Source organism: Corvus kubaryi, unplaced genomic scaffold (assembly GCF_017639235.1).
Source record: "Corvus kubaryi isolate FWS band 111438036 unplaced genomic scaffold, C.kubaryi_AGA036_p1.0 split1-131, whole genome shotgun sequence".
NCBI classification, from domain to species: domain Eukaryota; kingdom Metazoa; phylum Chordata; class Aves; order Passeriformes; family Corvidae; genus Corvus; species Corvus kubaryi.
The window spans coordinates 30,267,813-30,287,594 of NW_024582073.1; the positions used below are offsets into that span (position 1 = coordinate 30,267,813).

The following is a 19,782-nucleotide window of genomic DNA, read 5'->3' on the forward strand; positions in this document are numbered from 1 at the left end:
GGCGGCGGCGGCGGGTCCCGGTCCCGGCGCGGGTCCCGCGGTCCCGGCATGACCTCAGCGGGGGAGGCGGCCGGTTCCCCCCCGCTGCCCGCCGCGGTCGGCGGCCACCGGCGGAGCCCCCTGGACCGGCTCCCGCCCCCCGCCAACACCACAAAACCGCTGACTCCCTTCGGCATCGAGGACATCCTGGGGCGCCCCAGCGGCGGGAGCCCCCCCCGGGACTGGGACCGGTCCCGCCGCCCCCCCCGGCCCGACAGGGCCCCGCGGCGGCGGCTGCGCCCCGGCCTCACCGCTCTGGGCGCTGGAGGAACTCGCCAGTAAAACCTTCCAGGGGCTGGAGCTGGGAATGCTGCAGGCGGCCGGAGGTACCGGGGCCGGGGGGCTGCTGGGGCGGGGGAGCTCCGCCGGGAGCGGGAAGGGCACCGGGCAGGTGGCGGGGACGGAGGGCGGTGGGGAGGCCATGGCGAGGCCGGGGACGCCCGTCGTCCCCCGTCCCGGGAAGTTTCCTCCTTGTCCCGGAGGGGCGAGCGCGGCTGGGAGACCCAAGAAGCCGCCGGTGCTCGGCCGGGACACCGGGGACACGCGGCAGACTCAGTCCGAAGGGAGGGAGAAGTCCCGGGGCCGGACACAGGGAACCGGAGCGAACCCCGGCCCCGTGAGCCGCCACAGGCACCGAGGCACCGGAGCTCCGGGAGAACCGGCCGCGCCGGGACCGGCAGCTTTGCCGGGAGGCGCGGGACCGGGCGCGAATCGGTCCCGCCGAGCCGTGACCGTGACCGTTACCGTGACCGAGCGCGGGGGCCGAGTGGCGGATCGGGCCCGCCGGCAACGGAAACCCGGTACCGGCCCGACCCTCGGCGGGGACGGCGGCTCCGTCCGGGATTGGCCTTCTAGAGCAACCCGGTACTGGCGAGGTCCGACGGCCGCTCACGGATGGAGACTCACGAACTGGTCCCGCAGCTCCCGGGCTCGGTCGAACCGGGAGGACGGGCGGACATCGACAGACAGCACGGCGCCTCCGGGAACGAAAAAATCCGTTACTGGGTTGGAGAGACGGACACGGACGGAACGATCGTGACTCCGGGATTAACGGGAAATCCCTCACACGGATGGACACACGGACAGGCAAAGCACGGCGTCGCCGGGAATGAATAAAACCGTTACCGGGACAGACAGACCGACGCGGACAGACCGAAAAGGCTCCGGTAATTAACGTAGAAAAACAACTCCTTACCGAGAAGGACGGAGAGAGTCTCCGCGATTAACGTGAAACAAAAAAAAACATTACCGGGACGGACAGACCGACAGTCACGGCAGAGCCGCGTGCCGGTAATTAACGGACACGGATGGGCACAACGCGGCTCCCGCCGGTAACGAAAAACCCTTCGGACAGACGGACACGGACGGCCAGATCAGCAGTGAGTAACCGAACCTTCGTTACCGGCCGGACAGATGAACAAGGATGGAGCCGGGCTCCGATAATTAACGGGGAAAAAAAACCCTAAGTAAGGAGAGGCGCTCCAGTAATTGAGGAACCCACCATACCGGGCAGACAGACGGACAGACAGAGCTGTGATTAACGAATAAACCAACCCGTTAACGGGCGGACAGTCGAACAGAACGGGGACGCCACACGCGCCCGGTTTTAAGGTAAAAACCCTCGTTATCTGACGGACGGACACGGCAAAGAACGAAATAAGTGAGCGAAAATATCGCATTACCGGGCGGACAGACGGACAGGAACGGAGGCGAAAAAATTCCCTTTTCCGGGATGGACAGACGGGTAGAAACGGGGCCGACCTGGGCTCCCGGAATTAAGGCAAAAAGGCCCGGTACCGGACGGACACACCGACAGAAACAGCATCGGAAAAAAATAACGAAAAAAGCCGTTACCGGGTGATCAGACGGAGAGAAATGGGAGAGATAGGGGCTCCCGAGGCGGAGGTAAATTCCCGTTACCGGCCGGACAGGAGGACAGACACGGGACTAATAAAAATGAACGAAAAAACCGCTGCCGGCCGGCAAGACGCGGGAGCGATCGGGGCTCCCGGAGCGGAGGTGAAGCTCCGGTACCGGCCGGACGGTGGATGGACACGGCCGAGCGGGGATCTCAGAATTAACAAAACCCGGTCGCGAACCGGCGGCGGGTAACGGCGGAACGAGCCGGGACTGCCGGACAGAGGGAAGTGCCGGTAACTCAGGTAAAACCTCGTTACCGGGACGGACCCACGGACACAGCCGGGACAGCCCAGGGCTTCCGTGATGAACGAAAACGCCTCTTCGCCGCGACGGAAGGACGGACTGAAAACGGAGCCATCAGGGCTCTCTGAGCAGGGGTAAATCCCCGTTACCGGGATGGACGGATGGACAGAAACGGGGCCGATCGGGGCTCCGAGAGCGGAGGGGAAGCCCCGTTATTGGACTGACGGACGAACATGGGATCGATCGGGTTTTCGTGACCGCGGTAAAGCCGTGCTACCGGGGCGGATCGACCGACTCGGCCAGGACGGCCCGGGGCTCCTCTACCGAGCGAGGAGTGGAGTCTGCGCTGCGAGAGACCCTGGGAGCCACCGCTCTTACTGAGGGATGCACGGCCCGAGTGGCCTCGGCAAGCCGGCGAGCGGCGTTATCGGCAAGCCCGTGAGCCGTGAGAGGAGGATCGGTGCCGCCGGCAGCGGCGGGGCTGGAACGGACCAGGGGCGGGAGCGGGAAAGAGATCGGGACCGAGACTGGGATCCTGCCGGCGGCGTGGAGCCGTGCCCGGGGTGGAGATCCGCGTCTCGCCGGGGGTTCTCTGCGTTGCTGGCGGCAGCAGCGACCGCACCGGGGCCGAGAGAGGCGACGGGATCGGATCAGGGGACCAGCATGGCCCCGGATCTCCTGCAATCGTGGAGAAGAAGGAGAATCCCGGCTCCCTACGGAGGCTCCCGGCTCCGTTCCGGGCTCCCGGAGCAGCCGCCGGCGGGACACGAGTGTCTCAGCCTCGGTCGCAGCGGGGGCGACTCCTATAAGACCGAGGCCGCTGTAGAACTGTGACTCCCGGCTTCCGGCACCGGCTGCGGTTTGGTTTGCTCGGTTCGGTTGGGCACGACTCGGTTTGGTACGGCTCGGCTGCGTTCGGCTCGATGTGGGCCGGTTCGTCTCCGTTCGATCGGGCGTCGGCGGGGCCGGGCCCCACCCGCAGTGCTCGGCGCGGCTCGGCGGGGCCGGTGCGGGTCCCGGTGCGGCTGCCGTTACCGCTGCCCTGGCACTGCTGTGCCCAGAGACCAGGGCCCGCAGTGCTCGGAGTGGGTTCTGGTGCGGGTGCCCGTGGCTTTGACCTGACGCCGCTGCCCCGCAGGTCGAGGCCCGCAGTGATCTGCGCGGCTCGGCAGTGCCGGTCCGTTCCGGGTCCCGGTGCCGGTGCCCTGCCCCGCAAGCCCTTCCCCGCCAGGCACCTCGGTACCGGTGCGGGTCCCGGGGCCGTTACCGGTGCGATGCCCTGCCCCCGCTGCCCCTGCAGGCACTTCACCGCCGGCCGCCCGGGGGCCGTTCCCCGGTGCGGGTCCCGGTGTCGTTCCCCATTCTCTGTGCCCTGATCCCGCTGTCTTCGCAGGTCCGTCCCCGCCGGGCGCCTCGGGCCCGCGCCCTCCTTGCAGAAAGCGTCGCAAGTCCCGGACCGCGTTCACGGCGCAGCAGCTGCGGGAGCTGGAGCAGCGATTCCGGCGGCAGCGCTACCTCTCCCCGGTGGACCGGGACGCGCTGGCGGCACGGCTGGCGCTCTCCGCCGCCCAGGTCATCACCTGGTTCCAGAATCGCCGCGCCAAGCTCAAGCGGGACCTGGAGGAGCTGCGGGCGGACGTGGCCTCGCTGCAGGCGCTGCCTCCCGCCGCCCTGCAGCAGCTGGCGGGGCTGCCCGAGCCCCCGGGGGCTCCCGGTACCGGCACCGGGACCACAGAATCCGCCGAGCTCTCGGAGGAGGAGATCGACGTGGCGGACTGAGCCGAGCACGCTCGGCTCCGTTCGGCTCCGTTCGGATCCACTCGGCTACATTCGGACCGAGACTGCTCCGTTTGGATCCACGCGGGTCCATTCGGGCCGGCTCGGCTGAGTTCGGATTCACTCGGGTCCGTTCAGGCCGAGACCGCTCCGTTCGGATCCGCTGGACTCCGTTCGGCTCCGTTCGGGTGCACTCGGGTCCGTTCGGACTCACTCGGCTCCACTGTATCCACTCGGCTCGGTTCCGACCGGAGCCGAGCCCAGCCCCGCCCCCTCGGTGCACCCTGTTTCGGGTTGGTTTTTTTTGGTTTTTTTTTGTTCGTCTTTCCATTGTTTTTTTAAAATTTTATTTTCTATCGGCCCCGGTGTAAATATTTGCAATAAAGGCGACACCTTAATATGGACCCCAGAGCCTCCCACCCCCCACTTTTTTCCGGGCGAGCACCTCCCACCGCGGGCATTAATTTGTTTTAACCCGTGATTAATTACCGGCTGCGGCCGCCCCTGCCCCCCTCAATTTGCATATTAATCAAATTGTATTTGATCTCACGCTTGTCACACCCCCCCCCCGAAGCTCCTGTCACCAGCCAGTGACATTAAGAGGGGGCTGGAGACCCCCCCTTCGCTGTCCCTCGGGGCTGGAGTGACATGGGGGGATGACGGGGGACAGAGGGGGGACACGGGGTAGGCAGGGACATGGGGGGCTGGAGCAGTGAGGGTCCAAGACTGCAGTGGGGACGGGTGGCAGAGAGACTGGGGGACACCAGCTCAAAGGAAGGCGAGAGAGAAAAACAAATCCCAGTTTTATTAAAAAACTTGTACAAAGGGTACAAATCCCTGAGGGGCCACAGGGCACAGCCCGGACCCACCCCCCAGCTCAAGGGGCTGCAGGATGGGCCCTGACCCCCAGCACCCCCAAGGCAGAATGGGGAGACATTCCCACCCCCAGCAGTGGGGGACAAGGCACAGGCAGGTGAGGGGGGGCCCTGGCAGCCCCCCAACAGAGCAGGGTCAACTGAGTAGCCCCCTGGGGATGCCCCTGCCCCTGGCACGGGGCAGGGGGGCCGGGGTGGCGTGGGACGGGTGCTTGAGTTGTAGCAACAGCTTGCTGCCCTCCACGGTGGCACCCTGGGGACAGAAGGAGCTGGCAGCTGGCACCAGGACAGGTTCCCTGTGGGGACGGGGTGTCCCAGGGCCACCCCCAGCTCACCTGCATGGCTCTGTAGGCCTCCTCGGCCTCCGCCTTCTGGGAGAAGTTAATGAAGGCACAGTGGCGCCCTCGGAGCAACTGCATGGAGCGGATCTCCCCGAACCTGGGGGGCAACAGTTAAGAGATTCCTAAATGGGAAGGAGGAGAGTTAGAGACCCCCAAACCTGCAGGGTGGGAGGGTCAGAGGCCCTCAAACATGCAAAGCAGGTTTAGCAACCCTCAACAGCTTGAGAAGGATGAAATACCTCCAAAGATGGAGAGAGTGAGACACCCCCAATTCTGCAGAATGGGGGAACAGACACGCCCAAACCTGAGGAGGAACAGTTAAAGACACCCCAAGCTGTGGGATAGGGACCCCCAAACCTGGGGGCAGTGTGTGTGTCAGAGGCTCCTCCCCAAGCATCCCTTGCAGGTCAAAACCACCAAAAATGAGGACAGAGACAGAGATGGGGAGCTTGGGGGTCACCAAGGCTATGCCAGGGGCTTGAGGGGGAAAGGTCCTGGGGGTTACTCACCGGCCAAAGGCACGATACAGCACCTTCTCGTTGATGTGGGAGGTGACATTGCCCACCCAGAGCGGGAAGCAGTCCCTGCCAAGAGCCATCCTAGTGTCAACAGAGCCAGCACTGCCCCACGGGCACTCTGGGTGCCCCCCCACATCACCAGACACCCGTACTTGGCAGGGTGGTTCGGTGGCAGTGTCAGGTGGCCACTGGTCACAGCAGGTTCTGGGTCTCGTGTGGGGCTCCCGGCGCTGCCTCCCGTCACACTGGTGCCACTTGTGTCCTGGCAGCTCCTGGTCACCCCTCTTGCTGCTGAGGGGCCAGAGGGGTTGAGCACCCACAGGGATACCCCCGAGGCCCCCTCAACCCACCCACCCCTGTCCCTTACCCGGGAGAAACAGCGGCTCCTTAGCCTTGAGCAGGAAGGGGGACACCAGGACACCCCCGGGGCGGCTGCACTGCTGTGAGGGGACAGGGGTGAGGCATGGGGGGCACAGCAGGACAGGGGGCAGGGGATGGGGGCTTGGGAAAGGGGGTCTTACCTGCAGCAGGGCCCGGCAGGCTTCCAGCTGCGTGGCTACCTCGGCACAGGCCCCATCCTGCAGCAGCAGCTCCTCAAAGGTGCGTGCAGCCTCGGCGTAGCGCTGGGGGCCAGAAGGCACCTACAGCCCCCTGCCTGGCCCCACAGGCACCCCACACTCCCCACCCAGCCCAAATGGCACCTCAAAGCCTCACTGACATCCCCCAGTCCAGCCTCACTCCACTAAAACCCTGCAGCACCCCCACAGTCCCCTGCCCAGTCCTCCCAGCCGTGGCATCCCACAGCCCCAATTCACACCTAACACAACCCATGCAGCCATAGCACCCCACAGCTCCCCACAGCACCCCTCAACCCCCAATCTGATCCCAACAATAGCCCACAGCACCCTGCAGCCACTCTGAAAGCCCCATACTCACTCCTGGCACCCTGCAGCCCCTCACCCAGCCATGGCACCCACCAGGCCCCACCCCAAGATCCCCACCCCCTCCAGCCAGCCCCACAGTCCCTGAAGCCACCCCAGGTACCTGAAGCCCACGCAGGGCCTTGCCCTTGCGGAAGGAGCCCTTGGGCCAGCCCGGCCGCAGTGCCAGCGCCGCCTCCGCATCCGCCAGCGCCTCCTCGTATCGACCCAGCTTCTCCAGGCAGTACGAGCGGTTCCCCAGGAGCCTGTGGGGATGGGGGTGTCACTGCAGCCTGTCCCTCCCACCCCAGGATCCCCAGGCCACCCCAAGACCCCTCCGCTCACCGGTGTTCCTGGGGGTTCAGCTCCAGGGCGACGGTGAAAGCATAAACAGCCTCAGTGTGTTGGCCCACCTGGGCTGCTGCGATCCCATGGCCTGGGGAGGTGACACAAGGGTGGTTAGTGAGGACACAAATCTCCCCAGGGAGGGACAGTCCCCCTGGCACAGCCCCGCTGAGCTGGGGAGAAGCAGGGAGAGCCCCCAATGTCCTCCCCTCACCCCTCTGGGGGTCCCTGCACTGACCTGCAAGCATCAGGCTCTGCTCTACCGTGCTGGGGCTGGGGGCCCTGGGCTGGAGGGGCTGGGGGGGGCACAGGCCTCGCCTCAGGGTCCCCATTCCCCTTCTCTGGCACCTTCCTGCTTGGCTCCATGCTCTGGGTCCCAGGGGACCGGTCACCGCCTGGGGGGGGCAGCCGGACCCCCGCCTTCTCCCGTGCTTTGCAGACGAAGGTGCAGCTCAGGTCCAGCTCCTCCTGGGGAAGCAGGGAGAGATGGGCAGGCAGAGCCTCTGGAGCCCCCACCCCCAGATGGCTCCCCTGGGGTAACCGTCCCTCACCTCTGTCACCTCTGTGTCCTCTGGACCAGGCTCCCCTGAAGGGACTGGGGAGTCCCCAGGGCACGGAGAGGGCTTTGGGCAGCATCCCTCCTCCTCAGCACCATTCGGGGGGGGCCCAGTGCCCGCAGGGCAACTTGGGGGGCTCTGCAAGGAGAGGGAGGGGGTAAGGTGCCTGGGGTAGGGGATGCAGCCTGGCCTCATCTCTGGGGACTCCCAGAACAGCACGAGGCGGCCAAACTGGTCACTCACAAGGTCAGTGTTCTCTTTGTTCTTCAGCTCTTGACCCAGTTTCTCCCGCTTCTTTCTGTCTTTTTGTTTCTGGAAAGGGAGAATGTGGACCCATGAGCAGGTGTCAGGCAGAGAAATGCAGTCCCCACAACCCCACCGCCCTCAGCCCTCACCCTCAACTCAGATCCCCGAGCTCAGGGACCTGCTGGCAGCACTCTAAGAAGAAGCAGCGAGCCAAATCCCCAGGGGCTGGCAGTGCCCCTTCCCAGAGCTCACTCACCTTCTTCTTCAGCTTCTTCTTCTCTGCTTTCCTCTTCGCCCTCTCCTCCTCCGCCACCAGCTCCTGCGCGTTCCTCTCGGCCTCCTGCAGGAAGGATACCCTGAGTCAGGATGTCCCCGGGACCACGAGGTGGGACCCCTCCCGTGATGTCAAACCGGGACCCCTCAGCCCCTGGAGAGCAGGAGGGGGGATTCCCCACCTCTGCCGTGAGGCTGGTCCGGCAGGGTGTGGGCAGCCGGTCGAGCAGCGCATCCAGGGTGGTCGGAGAGGTCCGGGGGAGCTGTGGAGGCGGCTCCGAGCACAGGAAGGACTTCCGGAAGCCACAGTATCTGTAGGGAACGGGCCCCTCTGCGACAGGAACATCCCAGAAATCGCCCCGGTCCTCGTAATCTGTGTCGAACTCGTTCTCATCGTAATCGTCATTTCCATCGCCGTCGTCATCCTGCAGCTGGTAGTAATCCACCCTGGGGCCTGGCAGGAGAACGGGGGATGTGAGGAGCAGTTCCAGGCACCGGACACCAGCAGCCCCCACCCAGTTCCCCCTCCCCTGGCAACTCCCGAGCGTGGGGACCCCCCGGCAGCCCCCGCCCCACTCACCGTCGTCCCAGAGCAGACACAGCTCCCCCGTCTTATACTTGATCACAGTCTGGGAGGGGCCCTGCGACGGCACCGGGAGGCCGCCGAAGCTGGACATACGGTGCCAGGGGCAGAAGGGCGCTGTGGGAAGCGGAAACACCCATGAACCGGCGGAGGCGGAACCGAAACCGGGCCGCCACCAGGCCCGGCTCCGGGTTCCCACCCCTGCGCCCCCCGGGCCCCGCTACGACCCGTACCGCCGCTCCAGCCAGCGGGCCCGGGCGTGCAGCCCCAGGGGCAGGCAGCGGGGGCAGCCCCGAAGCCGAAGCCGCCTAGTCCGGGCCCGGGCCCGTCGCCATCCCGCGTCCCGGCCGAGCCCCACATCGCCAAGAGCCGCCGCCACCGCCGCTCCTCAGAATCGCATCACGGGGCCTGCCGGAAAAACGTCACGGCGCCGGTTGAGGCCGCCCGGCCGCCATGTTGGGTGCGGGCAGGACGGCGGCCCGCAGGGCCCGCACAGAGCAGGACCGGGGCTCCACATCTTCTCCCGCCATCCCCTCCTGCCTCAAGGCCGTGGACCCGGCCATCCCCCGCCGCTCGTCCCGCCCCCCACGCCGGGCCCCTCCTGGCGGCCGGTTTGGCCCAGCCCTCCGGATTAGCGAGGGTGCGGCCTAAGCCTCTTTGCTGCCGCCGCCCCCGGGATGGCCCGGCATGGACGCCGGCGGCGCTGAGCGGCGCGGCGGAGAGCTATGTCTGCAGGTGAGGCCGCTAGGGGCAGGGGGGCTCGGACAGCCCTCACGGGGCAGCGGTGGGGCCGGGCCGGTAACGGGGTGGGCGGGGGGGCACCGGGCCCAGGCAGTGCTGTGTCTCCATGGCAACGGCACAGGGGGCGGGGCGGGGCGGGGCGAAGACGGCCGGTCATGGTTGGGGGCGTGGTCACAGCAGGCGCTTGTGGGGCGTGGTGAGGGCGCGGTCAGTGTTGGGGCGTGGTCAGTAATGGGCGGGGTCCTGGATGGCCCCGCCCCTCGCCCCGGCCCGGGGGTCCTAAGCCCCCCGTCCTCCTCCAGGTGGGCGACGCCGGCCTGGGCGGCCTCATCCTGCTGCTGCTGACGGCCCGGCCGGGACCGGGCGATGGGGCTGCCCGCGGGGAGCCGCCCGAGCCCGGTGAGACCCCCGAGGGCTGTGGGGACCACAACGGGTTCTGGGGGGCTGCGGGGATCCTGATGGGGCGCGTGGTCCTGGGGGAGTGTGGAGGGTCCTAATGGGGTCCAGGGTCCTTGGGGGAGCATTGATGGTGTGTGGCGGGCTATGGGGACCCCAGTGGGCTGCGAGGTCCTGGGGGGCTGCAGGGACACCAGTGGACTATGGAGGTCCTAGGAGGCCTGTGGGGAATGTAACGGGGTCCTGGGGGTCTCAGGGTTAGGGTGGCACTGTGGCAGTAACGGGGAGGTGTGGGCAGGCGCTGCCCCGCACTGAGGTTCTGTGCTGCACTTTGGGGTTCCCACCCTACGCCATGGTCCCTGAGGGTCCCGTGCCCCCCAGGCGGGTCGCGGGGCCCTCTGGCACGCTCCCTGCAGCGGGCAGAGGCCATGCTGCGCAGTTGTGTCACCCCGGGACTGCGGCGCCTGCTGTCCCCGCGGTCGTGCCGGCGCGGTGACGGTGATGAGGATGACCACGAGGATGAGGATGAAGCAGCGTCCATCGTGGTCCCACTGGAGCAAAGCTTCCTGGGGCTGCGCCGCTGCCTCTGCGTCTGGGAGGACCCTCGCACCGAGACTTTCCTGGGGTACGTGCGGCCCCATCCCAGCGGTGCCGGTGACTTCTCCGAGGACGCCGTGCGGCAGCGCGTGGCGGAGCGGGGAGCAGCCCTGCACGGGCTACTGCAGCACCGTCACCAGCTCCGCCTGGCCCGTGACTTCACCCGACGCCTCAAGGCCTCCTCCGACTTCCTACGGCGGCTGCTGGCGCTGCCGGGGCCCGGAGAGCCTGGGGACCCCGCGCCGGCGCTGCAGGAGCTGTGCCTGGAGCTGCGGGCACACGCGGGGCACTGGGCTGCGCTGCTGCGGCGGCTGCGGGCGGACGCGTGGCTGCGGGCGCTGCCAAGGCGCCGGGGCGAGGCCGTGGTGCACATGCGGTGGGCGCTGCTGCTGCCCGCCCTGACGGCCGCACGCCTGGCCAGGCAACACATCGAGGGACGGCTGCAGGAGCTCGGCCGCCCCGGCACCCCCGCCCCGGCCTCTGAGTGCCTGGCTGACCTCTTCCAGGGGCTGGAGATCTACAACCACGTGGTGCAGGGGCTGGCGGAGGAGCTGGGCCCTGAGGTGAAGGCCCCCAGTGCCTTCACAGTGAGTGGGGTGCTGCAGTTGCTGGCGGCCGAGCGTGGCCGGACCGTGGCCCAGAGGCTCCAGCCCCTCCTGTGGCCCCAGGATGGGGACATCAGGGATGGACACATCTGCTGGAAGGACGTGGTGGTGCCGTGGCAACCGGGACGCAACGCTGTGGGGATGGGCATGGGAATGGACACAGAACCTTCTGGAGCAGAGGTGCCACCAGCGCTGGCGGCTGAGCTGCAGGCGCTGTGCCAGGAGGACGAGGAGCTGATGGGACACGTTTTTGGGGTGCTGGTGGCCTCAGCTGACAGCCTGTGGCAGCCGGTGTTGTCGGAGAGCCCCGAGCCCCCGGGGCTGGTCCCGGGGCTGCGGCCGGGCAGTGCAGGTGGCTGGAAGGCCGTACGGTGGCTGGACGCTGCCCGCGGCCCCGCGGCCACCGCACTGAGTGCCCGGTACCGCGTGCTGCTCTGGGAGGCTGCGGGCGCTGTGCTGGGGGACAGCCCGGGCACTCCTCCTGCCACCCCCAGAGCCACTGTCACCGCGGCGTGGGAGCTGAGCCGTGCACTCACTGTTGGTACGTGGGGATACAGGGGGAGTGTGGGGCTGTCTCAGGGTGTCCCTGCCCTGCCCTGACCCCCCATGTGTGCCCACAGCCCGTGTGCCCCCTGAGTGCCAGGAGGAGCTGGGAGGGCTCTGCCTGCGCCTGCTGTGCCGAAGCGTCCTCTGCAGCTGGGACAAGGGTACGGGGGGCTGGGGGAGCACAGGGTGGGGTACAGGGGGTACAGGGTGTGGGCTCTGGGGTACAAGGTGGGGGGCTGGATGTGGGGCACTTGGTGGGTAGGGGGTGAGGAAGTAAGGTATGCTACGAAGTGTTGGATGTGGGATATGGGGTGGGGTGTGGGGTGCAAGTGGGGGATGTTAGGGCCTTCTGACTGTTTCTCCTGCAGATTTTACCCGTGCTCTGGGCTCAGGGCTGTCAGACAAGTGCTTGGAGGTCCCAGAAGGGCCCCCGGGGCCAGGGTGCAGCCGCACGGCCCAGCAGCTCCAGTGCCTCTTCCCAGCCGTGGCACTGGCCCTGCGCTGTCTGCGCCTGCTGCCCACCCGCCCGCACGGTGAGAGGGGTCCGGGGAGGACAGGTGGGTCTAGGGGTCCTCTCTATGCTGACCCCCACCCACAGCCCCCCCCGGGGGTCTCTGCCTGCGGCTGCAGGTGCTGGGCCGGTGCCTGGCGGCGGTGGCGGCCGCCCACGCGTGGCTGACTGGCCGGGCCGGGCGGTACCTGGCGGCCTGGGCGCTGCCTCAGTTCCTGCTGCTCACCCAGGGAGACCTGCAGGTACGGGGCACAGGGGTTACGGGGCTCTGGGGGGACACGGAGGGGCTGGATTCACTCCACCCTCTCCCTTCCAGGTGCTGAAGGCAGAGGCAGAGCAGCTGATGCTGCAGGTGAGCGGGACCTTCCCGGAGCCAGGGGACATTCATGGGGACAGCCCCCTTGAGCCACTCCCCAGCCCGGGGTCCCCATGGGAGCTCCAGCTGTGCCAGCAGATCCGTGACATGGCCAACAGCATCCAGGTATGGTGGGTCCACGGGAGGGGGATCCTGAGCATGAGGATGTCACCCCATGTCACCCGGTGTCACCCTGTGCCACCCCATGTTCCCTGTGTCCCAGCTCTTCTCCAGGGACGTGCTGCGGATGTTCTCCACCAGCTGCAAGCGGCTCTCGGCTGAGATCTTCGACCAGACCATGCCACTGGGCCGGCACTGGCGGCTCGGGCCGCGTGCTGGTGGGTGTGGGGGATGTGGGGTGCTTAGGGGGGGGGCTTTGGGGGGTCACTAAGCGGGGTCCCTGTGCTCCCCAGAGCTGCCCAGTTCCCCCAGCGCATACGCAGCGGCCGCGGTGCAGGCGGTGCTGGGGCAGGTGCTGCAGGGGGCCCAGGCCCTGCCTCACGATGCCCAGGCGCCCACCCTGGCACGGGTCACCACAGCCTTCCTGGAGGCCTGGATGGATCACATCCTGACCCGCCGGATCAAGTTCAGGTACTGGGGAAGGGAGTCCACAGCCAGAGCCACAGCCGGTGGGCAGTGCCAAGGGTCCCAGTGGGGGTCCTGGGGGTCCCAGTGGCAGTTCCAGGGGTCGCAGTGGCAATGCTGGGGGTGCCGGTGTGGTCTTGGGGTCTTGGTGGCAGAGCAGGGGTCCTAGTGACAGTGCTGGAAGTCCCAGTGGTGTGGCTGGTGGGCCTAGTATCAAGCTGGGGGGTCCCAGTGGGCAGTGCCAGGGATCTCAGTGGCAGCTTCAGGAGTTCCAGTGGCAGTGCTGGGGGTCCCGTGGCAGGGCAGGAGGCCCGATGGCAGGTTGGAGTCCCTGCGACAATGCCAGGGGTCCCAATGGGGGTCCTAGTGACAGTGCCAGGGGTTCTGGTGGGCAGTTGTGGGGGTCCCGGTGGTGGTCTTGGGGGTCTGATGGCAGTGCCGTTGTCTCCGTGGTAGTCCCAGAGCATAGTGGCAGTGCCAGGGGGTCCCAGTGGGGATTCCAGGGGTGCCATGCCCACCCTGACCCCCATCCCAGCCTGCAGGGTGCCCTGCAGCTCCGGCGGGACTTCGAGGCGGTGCGGGAGCTGGTGTGCTCGGAGCGCTCCGGGCTGGCTCCCGAGGCCCGGCAGGCACTGCAGGCCCTCTGCGTCTTCCAGCACACGGACACAGCTGTGCGGTGCCTCCTGCAACAGCCGGGGGGGCTGGGGGGCCCCCCTCGGGGCTGGAGCGGCCTCCGGCGCTGCTGTGAGAGCGGGGTGGGCTGAGAATGGGGTGGGATGGGATGAGACAGGGCGGGGATGGGATAGTATGGGGATGAGATGGGAATGGGATGGAGTGGGATGAGGATGAGATACGGTGGGGATGAAATGGGAGTGGGATGGGATGAGGTGGTGTGGGATTGGGATGAGATGGGGTGGGGAAGGGATGGGACAGCGTGGGATAGGGATGGGGTGCAGGGATGGATGGCGACAGGGAGAGAGAAAAGGATGGGGAGGTGGATGGGGACAAGAACCCCTACTGGGAGCAGGATCTGGTATCCCAGCCTATCCATCCCTTCCCAGGCTCAGACGAAGGTGCCCACCCCTTGGAACCATCCACAGACCCCCTCCCTGGCCAGGACCCTCTGGAGGGGCTGGGACCAATCCCAGGGACCCCCGTGCCAGCTCCGCAGGCCGATCTCCTGTCCCGTCCCAAATCCCCTTTCCCAGGCAGCCAGCAGCAGTGGCTGTCCCTGCGGCTGCACCGTGCCCGCCGCTGGCGCGTGCCAGGGCTGCCATGTGTCGGGAACAGCCCCGAGGGCTGACCTGGAATAAACATGGCAACACCATGGCTGTGGCTGTGTCTGTGGGTGGGATACGGGGGGATGGGGGTCTGGCATCACTGGGGTGTGAGCCTGGGATTCCAGCTGGCACCAGTTGCTGGTGGGAAGGATCTAACTGGAACTCTTGTGGGGAGACTGGTGGGGCTAGGGGGTCCTGGAGGGGCTGGGGGTGAAGGGTGGGATTCCCTTGGGGTTCCTGGGGGACACTGCAGGTGCATAGCAGGGTGGTTCTAGGGAAGGCTGGGAGTCCATGGGAGTCACTTGGGTATTCCCGGAGAGGCTGGGGGGGAGATCAACGGTCATAACAAAACGGACGGGAGGGGCGTGGGCTGGGTGGCAGGGCTGGCGGGGGACACCCTGCGGTGTCGCTGTCCCCTCGGGGCCACTTTGGGTTCCGCGGGGCCCTTGGGAGGACCGAGCCTGCTCGTGCTCCTCCCGCCCGCCAGGGGGCGCTCGCGGAATTGGCCTCGCCACACGTCGCGCAGCGCTGGCGTCACGAGCGCGACTGCCCTGATGGCGGGCGAGCGGCGGCGGCGCGGCGGGGATGGACCCCGGGAACGGCCCCGGGAGCGGCTCCGGGAGCGGAACCCGAAGCTGCGGCAACAACAAAAGCCACCTCGAGGCTCCGGTTGGGGTCGGACGGCGCTGGCGCTTACAGCAGCGGCGGCAGCGCTGGCGCTGGGTCTGGCGGCGGCAGCGGCCGAATGGAACCGGTGGAGCGAAGCCTCCCGCCTCGTCACTCCCCACCCCGCGCCTCCCGCCGTCCCCCCTGGCTCCACCGGGCCTCTCGCATCGCCCACCTACTTTTGGGGCACTTACCGGCCTCACGTCTATTTCGGGATGAAGACGCGGAGCCCGCGCGCTGTCGTGACCGGTGAGGGGCGCGGGGGGCTCTGCCCCGCCCTGGGGCTCGTCCGGCCCCGCTCCCACCACGAGAGCTGCCCCTGACACCTCCCCGCCCCTCCAGGACTGATGTGGCTCCAACACGGCGGCAACTTGCGGCACACGAGCGAGCAGAACGACGGCGTGTCGCGGTATGGGTGGCTGATGCACGACGGGGAGAATTTCGGAGTGCAGGAGATCCGCGATGAGGGGCTGGTGCTGAGAACCGAATTCGTGAAGCAGCCGGGGGGAGACCATGGCGGCGACTGGAGCTGGCGGGTCACAGCAAAGATGGAGGTGAGGGGACGAGGGTGAGAGAGGGGTTGGGATGCCGGGGAGCTTTTGTCATCCTCCTCTTCTTTCTCCCCAGGGCAAGGGTCCGGCCCCTCTCCTGTCCCTCTTTTCCTACGTGGCCACGGATGGGCAGGGGACGCTGCGGCCGGTGCTGGAGAACGGGACACGGCTGGCAGCCGTGGCAGGGACGGCAGAGGAGCTCGGGGACTTCACCCTCACCTTCCTGCCCCCCACTGGGGAGGGTGGGGAGGGGCCCAAGTACGCGAGGTGAGTCCCTGGGCTGCAGCCCGCAAACCCTCTGTGTCCCCTCCATCTGCCCCCATGTCCTGTTTCCCCTATCACCACCATGTCCCCCATCCCTGACTCTCCTGTCCCGCACAGTTACAACTTCCTGGCTGCGAGGGTGCCGGGGCTGCACCGTCTTACCGACCTGGTCCGTCAAAGCCTCCGTGAGAGCTCCGTGTTCTCCCCACCGGGCCGGCCCCGCCGCCGCTTCTTCGGGGTGTCCAGCACCGGGGGGCTGCCTGGGGAGGCCCCGCAGGGGCAGCTGCTGCTGCACCAGGTGACGCTGGAGCCACCAGCGGTGCTGGAGGTGACGTTGGAGTCGGGCAGCGCTGCGGGGGTACGGCACGGGCGGTTGGCGGGGCCAGCGCTGAGCGCAGCTCTGGCCTGGCACACAGCCACCTTTGAGCAACGCTTCGAGGACACCTTCGGGCTGGGGGCACGTGGGGTGTCCCTCCCGCAGCGCCGCTTCGCCCAGGCTGCACTCAGCGAGATGTTGGGCGGGATCGGCTTCTTCCATGGCCGCTCCCTTCTGCGCTCGGAGCGCCGGGAAGAGCCGGTGCCTGGTGCTGAGTCCACGCTGTTCACAGCCGTGCCCTCACGCTCCTGCTTCCCGCGTGGCTTCCTGTGGGATGAGGGCTTCCACCTGCTGCTGCTGGCCCGCTGGGACCCCATGCTGGCCCGTGACATCCTTGCCCACTGGCTCGACCTCCTGAACACCGACGGCTGGATCCCGCGGGAGCAGATCCTGGGGGACGAGGCGCGGGCCCGGGTACCCCCTGAGTTTGTGCTGCAGCACAGTGAGACGGCGAACCCCCCGACGCTGCTGCTGGCGCTGGAGCGGCTGCTGCCCGACGCACCCCTGCCCTACCTGCGTCGCCTCTTCCCGCGCCTGCAAGCCTGGTTCGAGTGGCTGAACCGCACCCAGGCCGGCCCCGAGCCCTTCACCTTCCGCTGGCGCGGCCGCGACACCGACCCCGAGCGCTTCCTGAACCCCAAGACTCTGGCGTCAGGGCTGGACGATTACCCCCGTGCCTCCCACCCGTCCACACAGGAGCGGCACCTGGACTTGCGCTGCTGGATGGCGCTGGGCGCCCGCGTGCTGGCAGCGCTGGCCGAGCGCCTGGGCGAGCCCCTCGCGCTCTATCGTGACATGGCCGAGGCCCTGAGCGACAACGACCTGCTGGACCGGCTGCACTGGGCACCTGAGCTCGGCACCTTCGCTGACTTCGGCAACCACAGCGCGGCCGTGGCTCTGCGCTGGCACCGCCCGGCCCCTGTGCCCGGCCGGCCTCCCCCAGCCCCGCAGCTGCGGCGGGAGGTGCGGGAGGCGCCGCGGCCGCAGTTTGTGGGTGCTTTGGGCTACGTGAGCCTGTTCCCGCTGCTGCTGCAGCTGCTCCAGGCAGACTCCCCGCGGCTGCCGGCGCTCCTGGGCTCCATGCGCAGTGAGAGGCAGCTCTGGACGCCCTTCGGGCTGCGCTCGCTGGCCCGTGACAGCCCCTGGTACCTGCGCCGCAACACCGAGCACGACCCCCCGTACTGGCGCGGCTCCATCTGGGTCAACATCAACTTCCTGGCACTGCAGGCGCTGCACAGCTACGCACAGGCCGCAGGGCCGCACCGGGAGCGCACGGCCGAGCTGTACCGGGAGCTGCGCCACAACCTCGTGGCCAACGTGTTCCGGCAGTACGAAGCCACCGGCTTCCTCTGGGAGCACTACCGGGACAGTGATGGCACCGGGCAGGGTTGTCACCCCTTTGCCGGCTGGTCTGCGCTCGTCGTGCTGGCCATGGCTGAGGACTATTAATGTGCGGGGTTCTGCGTGCCCCCGCCTGCCTGGCGTGCTCAGGGCCAGGGGAGGTGTTGGGGGGCTGTGCCAGAGCCCCCCTGCTTCCCCTGCAATAAACCTCTGTGACTGTGGCCTCTTGCCACCCATGTCAGGGTGTCACGATGTCCCCTTCGCTGACCCCAGGTCAGACTGGTGCTCCCTGTACCACGGGGGGATGTTTTTGCTCCCTCCCTGTGGAGTCATCACAAGGGGCGATGGTACTTCCACATCTCTTTAATGGTGAGAGAATGTGCCGGGACCACCCACCCCCACGGTCTTGGGCACCCCCCAGGCAATGGGGCCACCCCAGGCAGCAGCACCGGGATCATGGGGGAGGCCCCAGAAGCAGTTCAGAGGGAAAGGGGCTCCAGCAGGACCCCACCACGCTGCAGGGTGGGTGTCAGTCAGGGCGAGGGGCCCCCAGGGGCTCCGTGATGAGTCCAGACCCCAGCTGGGGGGCCTGCGGGGGGCTCAGAAGGGCAGCACAGGTGAGCCAGGCCCCCCACCACCCCCCGGCCCCCCACAGCCCTCAGGCTCGCCCTCCTCCTCCTCCAGGCCCCGGCCCACCTCAATGCCTGAATCCCCTGTGAGCCGTCGGTGCCGCCCGGAGCAACCCCCCAGCACCGCTCCACCACCCCCATCCTCGCCCCTCTCAGTGTCAGAGCAGGGGCGGCCCTCGGCCTCACAGAAGTCCGGGGGGACTTGTTTGGGAGGGCCCCCGCGGGCCGGCGGCTCCTCGGGCAGGGGCAGGTCCCAGCTGGCACCGGTGCTGCTGGAGCCGCCATCACAGCCAGCACTGCCACCTCCCGGGCCCGGGCCCGGCTCCGGGTCTGTCTCGTCGGTGCCCGGTGCCGAGAGCGAGGAGCTGCTGGGGGAGGAGGCGCAGGAGCAGCCGCACGAGCAGGAGCTGCAGCCCCCGGAGGAGCCGGGGGACAGCGAGGGGCTCCCGGGGCTGTAGGGCGGCGGTGGCGTCCCGGGGCGCTGCGCCACTTCCTCGTACGCCGGGAGCTTGAAGGAGGCCAGCAGCCCTGGTGGGGGAAGAGGCAGGGTCAGGGCAACACCCGGGACACGGGCGGGCACCGGGAAACGGCCCCCGAGAGGATAGAGATGGAGATGGAGGGGAAGGGCACAGCATGGCACAGGGCAGACCTGGGGGGATGTGGGGAAAGGAGCTGGAGAGCACAGCCCGGGGCAGGGAGGGGAATGTGGGGCTGGGGGGGATGCAGGGCCTGGGGGGTGCACGTGGGGGACTGTGGGGCAGGGGATCCAGGGATCCCGCACTCACTGAGGTCCATCATGGAGGCAGAGTATTGGGGAGTGACACAGGGGGTCCTGACTCACTGAGATCCCCCGTGAAGATGGTGGGGTACGAGAGACTGGGGGTGACACATGTGGGGTGCTGCGGGTCCCGATGCACTGAGGTCCCCCGTGGAGGGGGGTGGTACTGGCAGGGGCTGGGACTAGGGGGTACGGGGGAAATTCAGAAGCCCTTCACTCACGGAGGTCCCCCACAGACGGGGGGTACTGGCAGGCACCGTGGTAGGCGATGAGGTTGATCTCACGCTGCCGCTGCTGCTGCTGCAGGCGCAGCTTGGCCCGGCGGTGCCGGAACGCGCAGCAGCAGCTCAGCAGGATCAGGATGGTCCAGAGCAGCCAGAACCCTGCGGGAACGGGGGCGCAGAGCGGGGGGTCACCCTCACATCGAATCCCCCACTCCCTCGGGGGGGTCCGGCTGCAGCCCCCAGAACCTCCCAGAACCCTCAGTCCCCCCAGAGTCCCAGCTCTTCCTGAGCCTCCAGTGTACCTCGGAGCCCCCAGGCCCCCTGAGCCGCAGGACCGCTCCAGGGGCCCCGATTTTCCTCGGAGCCCGCAGTCCCCGTCCTCCACCCCAGTTCCTGCAGGACTCGCACGGAGGCCCCAGCCCCGACAGAGCCCCTGACCTCCGCGAGTCGCAGGACCCCCACGGAGTCCCGGATCCTCCCGAAGCCATCAGCCCTCCCAGAAGCCCCCGATCCCCTCCGTTCTCCCCGGAGCCCCCCGCACTCACACCACAGCTCGTAGTAGTAGGTGCAGCAGCCGCTCTCCCCGCAGCAGTGCCCGGTCTCGCACACGTAGGGCCGGTTGTTCAACCCCGGGCAGAACTCCCGGGCCTGCGGGCACGGCCGCACCGTCACCGCGGCCCCGCGCGCGGCCCCCCCGCCCC

The 19,782-nt window shown here is 68.0% G+C and overlaps 5 protein-coding genes across 11 annotated transcripts; 3 read left to right on the forward strand and 2 right to left on the reverse strand.

Annotated features, from left to right (window-relative positions):
• The first annotated feature begins 10 nt into the window (after positions 1–10).
• Positions 11–4,382, forward strand: LBX2 (ladybird homeobox 2). Its single transcript, XM_042053718.1, is given in 3 exon segments — positions 11–201; positions 203–365; positions 3,596–4,382. Coding segments are annotated over 3 exon segments (702 nt in total). The 5' UTR covers positions 11–48; the 3' UTR covers positions 3,982–4,382.
• Positions 4,383–4,568: 186 nt separating this feature from the next.
• Positions 4,569–9,007, reverse strand: TTC31 (tetratricopeptide repeat domain 31). 6 transcript variants are annotated; one of them, XM_042053295.1, is made up of 10 exons: positions 7,216–7,396; positions 6,978–7,068; positions 6,757–6,898; positions 6,234–6,335; positions 6,080–6,149; positions 5,865–6,000; positions 5,704–5,778; positions 5,434–5,498; positions 5,189–5,291; positions 4,569–5,106 (listed from the first exon to the last, which is right to left on the reverse strand). In XM_042053295.1, exons 1-10 carry the CDS (start codon positions 7,307–7,309, stop codon positions 4,575–4,577), a joined length of 1,410 nt encoding a protein of 469 aa, XP_041909229.1. In that variant the 5' UTR covers positions 7,310–7,396; the 3' UTR covers positions 4,569–4,574. The 6 variants fall into 6 exon arrangements, with proteins under 6 accessions (XP_041909229.1, XP_041909228.1, XP_041909227.1 ...); XM_042053294.1 differs by having other exon boundaries at positions 5,865–6,003; XM_042053293.1 differs by having other exon boundaries at positions 6,080–6,152.
• Positions 9,008–9,288: 281 nt separating this feature from the next.
• On the forward strand, positions 9,289–14,481 carry CCDC142 (coiled-coil domain containing 142). 2 transcript variants are annotated; one of them, XM_042053289.1, is made up of 11 exons: positions 9,289–9,371; positions 9,680–9,776; positions 10,155–11,516; positions 11,596–11,682; positions 11,890–12,054; positions 12,120–12,274; positions 12,349–12,513; positions 12,611–12,725; positions 12,801–12,978; positions 13,508–13,716; positions 14,034–14,299. In XM_042053289.1, exons 1-11 carry the CDS (start codon positions 9,324–9,326, stop codon positions 14,273–14,275), a joined length of 2,823 nt encoding a protein of 940 aa, XP_041909223.1. In that variant the 5' UTR covers positions 9,289–9,323; the 3' UTR covers positions 14,276–14,299. The 2 variants fall into 2 exon arrangements, with proteins under 2 accessions (XP_041909223.1, XP_041909224.1); XM_042053290.1 differs by lacking the exon at positions 13,508–13,716 and having other exon boundaries at positions 14,034–14,481.
• Positions 14,482–14,777: 296 nt separating this feature from the next.
• Positions 14,778–17,686, forward strand: MOGS (mannosyl-oligosaccharide glucosidase). Its single transcript, XM_042053291.1, has 4 exons — positions 14,778–15,167; positions 15,261–15,472; positions 15,546–15,736; positions 15,851–17,686. Exons 1-4 carry the CDS (start codon positions 14,807–14,809, stop codon positions 17,556–17,558), a joined length of 2,472 nt encoding a protein of 823 aa, XP_041909225.1. The 5' UTR covers positions 14,778–14,806; the 3' UTR covers positions 17,559–17,686.
• Positions 17,687–17,797: 111 nt separating this feature from the next.
• WBP1 (WW domain binding protein 1) lies at positions 17,798–19,777 on the reverse strand (the record flags this gene model as incomplete). The annotated part of the gene is made up of 3 exons (XM_042053761.1): positions 17,798–18,607; positions 19,079–19,240; positions 19,627–19,777. Coding segments are annotated over 3 exons (870 nt in total), but the record flags the coding sequence as incomplete, so codon positions are not given.
• Between the last annotated feature and the right edge of the window lie 5 nt (positions 19,778–19,782).

What these genes read in the sequence shown, in the direction of transcription:
- CCDC142 (XM_042053289.1), top strand. Translation starts at nt 9,324, where the DNA reads ATGGACGCCGGCGGCGCTGAGCGGCGCGGCGGAGAGCTATGTCTGCAG. An exon ending in CGGGGAGCCGCCCGAGCCCG is followed by an intron (nt 9,777 to 10,154) that starts GTGAGACCCCCG and finishes CGTGCCCCCCAG; the next exon opens with GCGGGTCGCGGGGCCCTCTG. An exon ending in GAGCGGCCTCCGGCGCTGCT is followed by an intron (nt 13,717 to 14,033) that starts GTGAGAGCGGGG and finishes ATCCCTTCCCAG; the next exon opens with GCTCAGACGAAGGTGCCCAC.
- TTC31 (XM_042053292.1), bottom strand. Translation starts at nt 7,309, where the DNA reads ATGGGGACCCTGAGGCGAGGCCTGTGCCCCCCCCAGCCCCTCCAGCCC. An exon ending in CCTGCCGGGCCCTGCTGCAG is followed by an intron (nt 6,153 to 6,233) that starts GTAAGACCCCCT and finishes GTCCCCTCACAG; the next exon opens with CAGTGCAGCCGCCCCGGGGG. An exon ending in AGGCCTACAGAGCCATGCAG is followed by an intron (nt 5,107 to 5,188) that starts GTGAGCTGGGGG and finishes TTCTGTCCCCAG; the next exon opens with GGTGCCACCGTGGAGGGCAG.
- MOGS (XM_042053291.1), top strand. Translation starts at nt 14,807, where the DNA reads ATGGCGGGCGAGCGGCGGCGGCGCGGCGGGGATGGACCCCGGGAACGG. An exon ending in CCCGCGCGCTGTCGTGACCG is followed by an intron (nt 15,168 to 15,260) that starts GTGAGGGGCGCG and finishes CCGCCCCTCCAG; the next exon opens with GACTGATGTGGCTCCAACAC. An exon ending in GGGTCACAGCAAAGATGGAG is followed by an intron (nt 15,473 to 15,545) that starts GTGAGGGGACGA and finishes CTTTCTCCCCAG; the next exon opens with GGCAAGGGTCCGGCCCCTCT.